Raw genomic sequence first — 12,723 nt, 5'->3', positions numbered from 1 at the left:
TATATCTTAAAAGTTTATATGTTTTTTGTTATTGTGTTTAATACATATGAATCATATTTCAAAGCCTCCTTGCTGAAATGTTTTCATTAAACTAGATGTAATTGTATCAATAATTGATGTATCACATCAGAAAGATTTTCCCTTTCACAATATTTTCCAGTACTTGCAGATTTTAACTTCCTAATTATGAAATTAAAGTTATGATTGCTGATGATACAGTTGGATTTTGCCCCCCCCCCGACTGTATATTGTTTTTGTATATTAAATTATCACATTTTATAACAAAGGAGGTACCAGACTTGTATTAATTTTAAGTCAAACAACAAATACAACTGTGTGAGCCTTCTGTCTTGTTGTTTTCAGTTCCTGTGTAAATGGGAAATGACATTAGTTGAATTATTTTACCATGATTATTTAATTGGTGTAATTTACTTGTAGTCATATTTTTAAACTTGGTTACAATCTTACTGAAATATTTTGTGCATTACACTCATTTTTTTTGCTTTGATAAACGTTAAAAAAAATTGCTTCAACTTTTACCACTCACTTTTTTTTTTATTGGTCTTAACTTTTCTTAATTTGTTTTCTGTTGAAACTGAAAGGGCTATCAAGATTAGTGATCAAAACTGTATCAGGTTAATATTCAAGTAGTATGTACGTAGAAAAAATGTGGATGTTTTACACTAATTTCAGATCAATGGGAACAAATGATCAATGTTTACATTTTATCCAGAAAAGGTGCTGTTGTTTGAAAAAAAGTTTCTGCATATGCAAGTAAGATGATTATAAAAAAAATAATTTTAGTATATTTTATATTTCTAACTATAAGGTAATTTCATGTAGATTTTTATTCTACTTGCATATTTTGTCTTACCATATTTTGAAAAAAAAAATGTACTACTGAAAAGAAGAAAACATTAGAATTTCTTCCTCATTTGCCATGATGCCAAATCCAAAATCTTGTGTGTTTGATCTAATTCTTAACAAAAAAAAGTAATGCAAGATGAAGAGAGGTTGAAATATTGTAAGAAACCTATGTAAGCATAATTTGGCAAAATTATATATTACTATGACTGTAAAAAGTGAGTTTGGACTAGAGCTGGATGATTAAATCAATTGCCTATGATTTTAAGCATCAATTAAATCCGCTAGAAATGCAAAATAATTGGTTAAAATTGTAATTAAATCAATTACTGTCACAAAAATAATCAGCTAATCAAAATTGGTGTTGCTAATTTAAACTATTTTCTATTATTCCAACTATTTAATTCTTATGAGAATAACCTATTACTTGAATGAAATCTATTTGATCCCAATAACTAATCAATTATCAAATTCTAGTGATTGTCCAGCTACAATATGAGAAAATCGTTTTGTACATAACAGCACCCTCCAGACAAAATATAAACACCTGCCATTTTGTTTCTCTTGGTTGCATTGACCTGAAATTGGTGTAAAAATTAATTTTTTTTTCTATGTATTTCATTGAGATACTACTTGAATAATGACTGTAATGTTGACAGTCCTCTATTGGTAACAGCATTATGTAACTTCTAATTTTTAAGATAAAATAGATCTGTGTATACAATCTTGTCAAAAATTTGGTTACTTTGACTGATATACAGTGTAGATTGGGGATCTCAGATAAAATATGTAGTGGTATATGAAGTACATGCAATACGAAGTTGAATTTTAATGAGCTAGAAAGTACGTGTTCTTTAAATTGTTCTCAAAGTATTAATTGAAATGATCAAAAATTGTCTTTAATTGTATTAGGAGCCAAAGTTTACAAATGCAGCATATTCATATGAAAGTGTAAAAGAATGAGGATGATGAACTTTACAAATTTTTCTAGATGGAACATCAATGAAACCCAATGAAATGGGCTACATTAGACTTCTGCTTCATGAATTGATTTACTTACCTGGTATGTACAAAGCTTTGAAAAGGCTACTGGACTTTGTTCTGTACATCAGAACTTAATATTGTGTTTGTGTGTGCTTGTTAGTGGATGTGCAGACTTTTTTTACTTGGTTTGGTTACAGTAAAAATTGTGTAAGCTACTTACTTAAGTGTTTAAATGTATGATCAACATATTCAAGCTAGATAACCTGTTTCTTGATGGATGTATATGGTAAAGAAACTACAAGGAAGCATCTTGAGCACATTGCATCAAGAGTTAATTCACACAAACCACCTCTACATGTGACATGCATGCTTTATAGTAACTAATATATGCATGTATAGTGTTATAATATTGCATGTACATGTACAGTGCATAATTGTCCCTGTATTCTGTGAAATTACATGTACTGAACTTAACTATTATACATTGTATAATTGCGTAATTGCTACTATGCAATAACGAAACATTTTTCATTGTGTACGTATTAGAAAAATAGGATTTCTAAACAGGTATTAACATTTTCTGTCTTATCTTGAGATTTAGTTCAGGAATTCAAAATAAAATTATTGTATAGATTAGAAGTAAGTAATCAATTTGTATAGGATTTCTAAACAGGTATTAACATTTTCTGTCTTATCTTGAGATGTAGTTCAGGAATTCAAAATAAAATTATTGTATAGATTAGAAGTAAGTAATCAATTTGTATAGGATTTCTAAACAGGTATTAACATTTTCTGTCTTATCTTGAGATGTAGTTCAGGAATTCAAAATAAAATTATTGTATAGATTAGAAGTAAGTAATCAATTTGTACTTTGAGCGAACACAAAAAATATTGTAGGGAATTACATGTGTTTTTATCAACTTCTGTAATGTTGAGCATGAGTACAGAAAAAATGCACACTATAGAGATCTGAGTGAGTTTATGTATTGTAAGTAAAGATAACCATTTGATTTTGTGCTTAAATGTAGTGAAAAAGTTTTGATGTAGACAGGAAACTGTCTGTTTCTATAGGGTAAACTAGGTATGAAGTGCTGGCAATAACAAGTAACTATAATAACTAGATTTAATTACTTTTCATTCTGTGAGGCAAAGTTTAGATGAGTAATAATTACACTTATATTAGAATATGGCACAAAGTTTAAATTTTAAATTCATTAAATTCTGTTGTATATGTTGTCTTAATTTGAAGGTAGGTTCTTATGAAACTGTATATGTGAACATTTGTGAGAATAGAAATTTAACATTTTCAACAGTTAGAATATCTTTACCAATAATCCTTTTACATACTGTAGATAATAACAAAGGGTATGTTAATCTATTTTAACATTGTCTGGTCTTTCCATACAAATTTGTGTCCTTGTGATATTTTTACTCTCATAACAAAGAAAATCTGACAGGCAAGCAGAATTTAAGTAGTTTATTTAAAACCAAATAAAACAGAAACCACAGTACTCTCGTCAAGGAAAAGAATCTGCCTAGGCTCACAAGAAATGTATCTCTGTGTAATCAAGATGTAGTTCTTAATTTGTTGTATTTATATGCAATTTTGCATTTAATAATAGCGATATGTTTTTCTTGGAAGTAATTTTATGTCAAGTTATTAATTTACATACATTTTAAAAGCTATGTATGATTTTTTGAAAGAGATTACTGTATAATATTTTATACAAGCCTTGGCCTAGAAATACCCAGTTGCTAAAAGACCGTTCAGCCCAACAAGGCTGCTACTCTTGCAACTACAGTAAACCAACCAAAACACCATTAAACAAATCTTTAGTTGTGTATGTTGATATAGTTTCAAACAGAAGTTTAATTCAAACTGCACATAGTCAAGTAAACCATATCAGAAACTGATAACTTGTAACTGGTAAACTACTATTTTGTAGAGGTACAAAGCCCATAGCTTAAACCTATCACTATTGAAATTGAAACTTGTATATATAACCTATTTATTCCACCATTCAACAAGACCACCCAGTGTAAAATTATATACATCTCAAACATGAACTGGGTTTCAGGCTTTCATCCTCTTCAATTGTATCACAAGTAACAGTATAAAATATAGCTAAGTGGTCAAATAACTAGTTTTTAAGTGTGTAATTTTCTAAAGAGGTTTATAACATGAACAGGAATACATGAAGCAATTAATTTGTGTATTTTTTTAGGTATCTTGTCCCAATATTTTTAAAAAGTCACTAAATTCTGTTTTGGTTTTAATTTACTAGACTGATTTAACTTACTGGCTAAATTTTGAAATGTGCATGCATTTAATTAATCAACCAATGTACCTATGCACATCAAAAAAAGAAGTTTTGTGCAAAATGTAATTTAATTATTTTCACCATTAATGCTTGGAGAGATATTTTCAAGGATTGTGATTGTATTCTGTTTATAAAAACCTATACTTTAACAAAAAACTGAACAGTTCAGTTTTTTTGCTGGTTTAATCTAGCATTGTTATGTGGTAATGAGTAAAACTTGTGTTTATACAAAGATTAATATTATCTTTTATCAATTATTATTATGGCAGTTGTGGTTAGTTAGAGCCTATTTGGAAACAGATTAGCTATTAACAAAACAACTGATGTGTTGGTGTAATATTTTGTACTTAAAAACCAGGGTTATTGAGTGGAATCAAATCAGCATTAATTAAGATATTCATTGTAATGAAAACAGTTACACAGAGTGTTCTATTTAAAGTCTCACTCATGTTGTAAATTACAGGAAATATTGTGTTGTAGTTGTAGATATTGCCCCTCTAGATGACAGAGTTAAAACAAAAAAACTTTCGTGATTAAATATTAATCATAAAAGCAAAATGCCAAGAGGATTAGTAGTCTAGGGGTAAGTACAAAGTTATCTTCCATCCAGTGGTGATTTTTGACCACTTATAATAAATAGATCATTACAGGCTGTCTGAGAAATTTGTGGACTGATGGACATATGTGGTTCTGATTCAGCTCTCACTTGTTGCAAAGAATAGATGTATAACAACTTCTAGAGAATAAATAATCAACCCATATGATTTCCAGGCCATTGAAAACAAACAGCTGATGAATATAACTTGGTTGCTTGCATCCTTAGTAGTGATTCAAGATTTACTGGATTGCCCAAAACATGTTTAGAGTCACAACAGTTTTTTTTTCAGCTCTGAATCACAATATATTCCAAGCTAGTTGGAGTACCCATCCACTGGATGAAAGTTATGTAAATTCATGATTAATGAAAAGTTATCTTTAGACATAAAGTTGCTTCTTTTATATGTAACTGAAAAAAATGCCCATAGAAACTGCAAAATACAATGTGAAACTGCAAGTTTGCATACATCTCTGCATGGACCCAACAAACCTTTATTCCAAAATTTGGTAAAGATCCATTATCAGGGGGCAAAATAGTGGTAAGAATTGCAAAAATGCTCATAAGAACTGCAAAATGCAAAACTGAAAACTTGCATCTATCTTCTCATGGACCCAATAAACCTCCATACTAAATTTGGTGAAGGTCCATCCACACCCTGTGAAGTAGTTACATGGACATAGAACAGTCAGTACTATTATATTTGTATAGATTTTGCTGACCCACCCATAAGGAAAGCTTTATAAACTTTTGAAGTTCACAAAGGCTGTTAGATTGGAACACCTGCTGACAAGATGTAAATAATCAACTCGGACTGTGAATTCTTTAGCAAGCTGCTATTTATTATTTGTACAAAGGAAATTGATCTAAGATTTATTTCGTTATAAGTTGACTGTTTTACCTCTTTTGCTTTAAATAACAGATGGAAGTTTGAAGAAAATAACAGATAAAAAAAAAAAAAACTTAAGTGAGGGAAAAATGTCCCAGCTAGTTCAAAACTTCCTCCCACTGAAGATGATTCAGCCTAGATGATTGATGACATGGTCCTCATCCAGGTGGCCCTATGTTTAAGAACTCAAAACTTTGGGCAATTGGCTGAAATTGTATCAAAGTTGGTTCTACATCCATTAGAAATGATGTATTTGACCAGATGTCATCCATGAAAAGAGAGGGGGCATGCAAGATGTAAATCTTCCAGAATAGAGATTACATTACTTGGACCACAGACCTTTACCAAGACATTGACTAAATTTCACATGCAGCAAATGCAAGACAAATGTGGTGCAGTTCTAACATCTGAGTGGGGGGGAAATCAATTCCACTGAAGCTGAATAACATTGTGCTAGTTGGTGGCTATTATGAGCTATCTATGAGCAAGGTTATCACTAATAAGGAAATACTGATACAAGTATCTTCATTCTGTCAGCATATAACTATCCAGAAATTCATACATTTTGGGCAAAACAACTTTTATTCTAAACAGGCATCAAAGACAAATTCACTTGTTCACAGAATTGTAGCATTACTTGTACAAAAACTCGGTTCCTTCCAGTCTTCATACCTCAACAGGGTTTGACTTAATCACTGCAATTCCATCTGTTGGCAAAGTAACTATGGAAACTCCAAAGGAAACAAAGATACATTCTAATCCATGGAAAAGCCTGATAGCTTTACAGAGATCAGTTAGGGTGCCCTGAAGGCCAAGGAGTTTACTTGTGGAGTTGTCACAGGAAGCAACATTTGGCAGACATCAATGGACTATGTTGTCAACAGCTGTGTAAAAAAAAAAAAACAAGCTACAAATGACTCTCTACTACCATCAAAAGATACCCTGTGGGAACACATCAAGTGAAGTAAATACTATGCCTGTATATGGAAAAAGCACCCAACTTGTCTTCTCCAAGCAAGGCTGGATGGAGTTCAATATCTCACTGGAGCCCAAGTATACGACAAAAGATGCAACTCCTAAATTCATTTTTTTAATGGTTGTCTATGGCTGTGTCAAATGTGAATATCAACAGAGATGGGTGATATGTGCAAAAATCCACACAAGCAAGTTCCTTTTCAATAGTTATGGACAGTTATTGTGCAAACAAATGTTAAATAAAATTCATCAAACAAGACATCAACATGCAAGTAAAAAACGTTGGTCTCATTTGATTAATTTTATTTAAAAAAGGTTCTTTTCCTTTGGATGATACCGATGATGAAGTCGGTGATATGAATGAACATTTCTATGGTGACAGATAACACATTGTACGATGCTTATCACACCATCCTTAAGTACAAGTTAACATACATCCATCAGGATTAGTTAGTCAAACTGTAAACTATTATGACTAAATTTCGGTGATACTGAAATAAAAATGTTTGTCAGAAAATTGCAACTGCCAAAATTTGCAAGATGGCCACACACTTTTGGCAATGTTTAAGGATATAAATGATTGATCTGTTTTCTTTTACAACTATATTTTAAAAGTTATATACATGTGTGTGTTAGAAATAAAAATGTCTTGGAATAAACTGCATATAGTGATTATAAATATTGCAAAATTGCATATAAATACAACAAACTAAGAACTACATCTTGATTACACAGATACATTTCTTGTGAGTCTAGGCAGATTCTTTTCCTTGATGAGAGTACTGTGGTTTCTGTTTTATTTGGTTTTAAATAAACTACTTAAATTCTTCTTGCCTGTCAGATTTTCTTTATTATGAGAGTAAACATATTACAAGGACACAAATGTATATGGAAAGGCCAGACAATGTTAAAATAGATTAACATACCCTTTGTTATTATCTATGGTATGTAAAAGGATTATTGCTGAGCAGTTGCACATAATACCTATTATATTATTTGGTATCACTAAGTCATACCTTAAAACATAAATGTTTACCTTTTTCTTGCATGATGTACAAAAATAGGTTTTAATCAAAATCGGTTTCTTTAACTTGTGGCATCATAGACATGATCTGTAAAGTACCAGTCTACATTTTAATTTGAAAAGAACGCAAAAATTTGGATGAAAGTCGGCCTATTACACGTATTACATTTCAAAACTAGTAGCAAAAATTCAGTACCATATGTTTTATGATAAACTAAAGATAACCTTTCAAATGAGACAGAGCATTGCTTTTAGTATGAGGTAGATATTAACAAACTTGCAATTTAGGCTCTATTTTTTGTGGTCTGGCTGTTGGACTATTCAATACGTCACGGTATTTATTGAGAATCGATAATACTTAATAGATATTAATATTTTACAGTACCCTTCAGTTACTATACATATTACTATTTATATAAATTATCATATGTTGAGCTTTTAAACCCGAAAACTCCAGTCTTTTAAACGATTTTGCAAGTAAACGACCTTGTATTAAATCCACGTGCATGTAGAGTATTTAAGTGTATACTGTTATCAATTTTTAAGATGTCATGGCCATATCATGTTATTTTGTTTACTGGCTTCAAGAAAATTGGGTAGAGGAATTTCTAGTACAAAGTGGACCTGCCAAACTACTCATTTAATAGAACTTTATCAGCATTACGAGTCATTAAAGTATATCCAGTAAGAGCTGAAACTCCCAAAAGTTTCGGAAACGCGCTCTTCATACGTCATAGTTGGCTAAAAAAACAAATAAAAAAAAACATTACATGCACAAGTAATGTATTTAGATTAATTGTCAATGACGATGACAAAATGCAATATGTTTGCTTCTCTAAACAAATTGTTGAAGTCAAGGCGCTTATTACTAATTGTTTTTAGTGTTTCTTTATGTCTACTGTATCACTTCAGAATGACGGACGGTTAGAACAGACAGCCCTCTAGTAGCATGCGCGAAAATCCACAAACAACCCATATTTATTTATTTTTCGGTACTTACCTCTTTTTCGTTTGGGGGAGTGGCCAATAGTGAATGCCATGCAAATACGCTTTTGTATGTCATTGCACGGAAATATGAAACAACTGAACATGTTAGTATACGAAACGTTTTGTTTTTACCTGCTGTTAAAGACTTTGGCTTGCGAAACGTTCTAGTCTAGGTCTTATTGTTATAGCACCTAATGACTAGTGATCTTAAATTTTTCGATTTTCTTTTACCTAGTCTAAAGATGTTTAGTCAGTTATTGATAGTAATTTTTGAGTATTAGTCTCTTTAAATGTGAGCACACAAATCTTAAGTATCATCGCTAAGTTTATTTAAAGAGCCGAATCATCTGGCTTATGTTTTTCTTCCATTGAATTCTGTTTTGTTGCAACTTTATGCAGCTTGTACATTTGTGTGAAACTAACTAATACTGTTTCGTGTGTTGGCAGGTTAACAATATTGTTAACACTGTTTGAGAGTGATGGTCATATTTTCTTGTTTGCTGTGATCCAGTTTTACTAACTTAAAAAAAGCTGTGTAATTATGGCGATACTATGTTTTCCATAAACAAGTGGTGTCTGGAAAGGAAATTTAACATGCGATTATTTACCTTTATTAATTTATTAATACAAGTTCAGCTTGTAGCTTTGTAAGTATACATGTATGCCTAGCTAATTCCTCCCACAGCTTTTCAGTTAGCAGGGCTTAACTTGGCAGACGGACTCGGGAATGTTTCGGGGGGGGGGATGTCGTTAATCATATGGTGTGGCACCCCCTACCAAGAAGGTAACAAAAGGGGCTAAAACGTGCCTTGGTCATCCAGATGTGTTGGAGGTCTAATAGTAGGTTTACAGTGTCGCTGAACTCGAACCTAGCATCAAATTTTGTGTTCCTGGCTCCTCTCAGGATCCCGGGGTGCCATGTTTCATACTTCACTCGCAAGCTAGCGGGACCAAACTTGAGAAACAGTATTTTTGGTTTTTTATCTCCTTTAGATTTGCTGTACAAGTAATTGGAGATAATGGAGAAGTTTGGTCAGTATATTAGGGCCTCTATGACTCTTGAGGAGCTACTGAACCCCCCCCCCCCCCTCCAACAAAGCGTGGGTATTTTATGCAAGTTAATAACTCCCGGACGCACTGTATAATTAATAATTGTTTTGAAAGTTTGGTTAGGACAAACTATTTAACATCTTTTTTTCAATAATAAGGAAATAGTTAATGATGAAAATACGTTTTCATGATGGCCGGATGTGACCTCGTGGTTAGCGCATCGTACTACGGATCAGAGGGATTGGGGATCTAGACGTGATGCCACTCAATATACCTTACACTCTTCGTTGTGGGCGCTTTATTCAGCTCAAAGTGCCGAACAAAACTTTTGACCGTGGGTGATGCTGACTGGCTGCCTTCACTCTTTTCGGTAGCTCAAAATAACAAAATCCTGAGTGTCTGATCTGGCTGTTTAGCTCAGGTGATGATAAGATAACGTTCATAGTGAACGTTCCAAATCTAAATCCTGTTCCTTGATTGTTTTGCATCATATGAATATGGGCAGAAGCAAGTGTTATTTCAACCAATACTAAATGTTTTTGAATATGGCCTATGCCAAACAAGTAATTCAAGGCATCTTTCCACAATATTTTTCACTTACTGTGTTCATATGGATATTGTCACAATTTCAACGAATCAAAACAAAAACAGAATAATGCTCATGTAAAATGAAAAAAATATTGAGAAGTTTACTGTAAGTTTACAATCGTGGATCATGATCAGTGTCGTCTCTATACGTTGTAAGTTACAACATGAAAGGGAGTGGACATTCAAGTCATTTTTGTGTAAGCCTAATAGTTAAATTACTTGCGTTGATTATTTATTCGTACGTTAATTTATTATACTCTACAACTCGTTATGAAAATTGAGTCTCTTAATATTTAGCAGCAAGGCGAACCCATTTTACGTTCAGCAATGAACGTTCGTCGTTTATAATTTGTTGCGTATTCTCGGAAACACTTCTTGGAATTCGCTTAAACCTTCAATGTTTTCTTTTGAATAATTTTTGCGAACTTTGTATTAAATTCAGGGTCAAAGTGACATTGCAATCCAAACATGCTTTTATCATGTTGAATTGCCATCAGTTTTCGTATCTACTTCTTTTGGTTTTACAGATGTTTTAAAATCTGAGCAAAACATACACAGGAACAGCCAAGTCAGAATAAAGGGGGTCAGCCCTATGAAGATGAAATCTATGTGGTATTAAAAGAGCCAAGTCATATTAAAGGTGCAAACCCTGCAAAAAAGTAATATAAAACTGGGTAAACTAACAAACAAACAAAAAATATGGAGGGGGGTGATTTCCATTTTATTGCAACTGGAACGAGTAGCACCATAAATATATATAAAAAAGGGGGGCAAGTTTTGAACTGACCGACTTTTTCATGTTTACAGGGTTTGCTATTTCATATAACTTGGCCTTTTTTATATAATTTTTAGTGGATGATCCCTTTATTCTAAATTGGCTGTAAAAATGTACACGTAAAATGTTTTGATCAGATATCAATGTTTTGTTTTGAGAAGCAATATCATTGCTATTACTTTACAGGTGTTAGGGAGGTTAAAGCTCACTTCATGAAACAATAGTTATGTATCAACGCACTCCGCACTTTGGAACCGAGGGTGTGTTTTAAGTGTGTAACTTATTCGGTCAGACAAGAGTAGCCAAATACTTGGCGGTTGGTGATGTTGACTAGGTATTTCTTCCTTGTCAGTTAGTTCAAAATTATGGACGGCAAGCGCAAATAGCTGTTAAGTATTTTTGCGCGAATATTCGAAAACTAACAAACAACTGGATAATTTTTACGTGGAAACTAATAGATTTTGCCTATTTACGAGTCATATTACTGAATTATGTAAACTGCGACAGTTTATTTTTACTTGTTTAAAAATGTTAAAGGCTTTTCATGCAAAATAGTCGGAAGTCATCTTCAGCTAAGATAGCTTTATTTTTCTAATAGGATTGTTAGCTTTTTGAATGGGTTGTCTTCGGATGTGATGGATAGTTAATTTAACTTTAAGGGAGATCTTGATAAATATTTAAATGATAAGGGATAACTTTGAGTTTTCTTTTTCCAAGGGTTTAGTTTAAGTTGGTGGATAGGACAGCCTAGATGGATCAAAAGGTATCTTCATGTCCTTTAATGTTAATGCAATGTAAGGAACAATTAGACAAACGATAAAAACAGCAATATTTTTACCACTCTTGGAATGCTTATTTTTCTTAATCTGAAACACATACGAAGCTGCTATTTTTAAAGTGACGTAAAAGTGTTTAGATCTGCCCAGACACACAAGAATAGTGGCATTCCAACATTTGAAACAGCTGTGGCAATACCCCACATTTCGCCACAATTTCGGTTCTGTATACAGTCGCGGCATGTTACCCCACCTTATAACCTGGCTGGCATCACTATACCTCGTCTAAGTAGATACTTCAAACGTAATTTTTGTTTAAAATCTGAAGTTGAACCGTTCCCAATCACACCAACACCTAGTATTCTTTTTGTATACAAATATTTTACAATTGACTGATTATTAAACTTGTTTGTGTAATGTTTTAACTGAATATTTTACAGAGAAGTCGCTATGCACTGGCACACGGGGCCCGTGCCCCGATCCAATTTGACAGTGCCCCGAATCTCCAGTTGATGTCTTAAAATCAGAATAGAAAACCATGATTGATATCGTATAATAAAACGCCGAAAATTCCTGCTCCTATGGGCCCGAACCCTAAATCTCTTAAGCACCTAGCGACGCCTCTGACATTTTATTCGTTAATCTGAAGTCTCTCGTTTTCGTTTAACAAATTAATCTTCGCATTTAACATTTTACAAAAATAACACATTTTAGTTGTTTATAAATCTATATTGATTATTAAGTTAACTTTAAACTCCTTGTTTGCCCCGATATCATATTACTTAATTCTACATTAGGCACGTGCAACGTACGGCCCGAGATGAGTTTTATTATATTGTTACGTCTCCGTTTGTTAATTGATTTTTCCGTAACTTCGTTCCGACGAAACTTTAAC

At 32.6% G+C, this 12,723-nt stretch overlaps 1 protein-coding gene across 4 annotated transcripts in view; it reads left to right on the top strand.

Moving 5' to 3' along the window:
• Window positions 1–12,723, top strand: part of LOC106478120 (RING finger protein 150-like) — a 37,307-nt gene that overhangs the window by 8,858 nt on the left and 15,726 nt on the right. For 2 of the 4 annotated variants that reach the window (XM_022381642.1, XM_022381644.1), the window contains one exon: window positions 1,856–1,927. The exons of the other annotated variants lie outside the window; for them this stretch is intronic. In XM_022381642.1, coding sequence (XP_022237350.1) covers window positions 1,856–1,927 — 72 coding nt within the window. The remainder of the gene's footprint in view (window positions 1–1,855; window positions 1,928–12,723) is intronic. 4 annotated transcript variants of the gene reach the window in all.

This window comes from Limulus polyphemus, unplaced genomic scaffold (assembly GCF_000517525.1).
Source record: "Limulus polyphemus unplaced genomic scaffold, Limulus_polyphemus-2.1.2 Scaffold181, whole genome shotgun sequence".
Lineage (NCBI taxonomy): Eukaryota > Metazoa > Arthropoda > Merostomata > Xiphosura > Limulidae > Limulus > Limulus polyphemus.
This window is presented reverse-complemented; position numbering and strand designations above follow the sequence as displayed.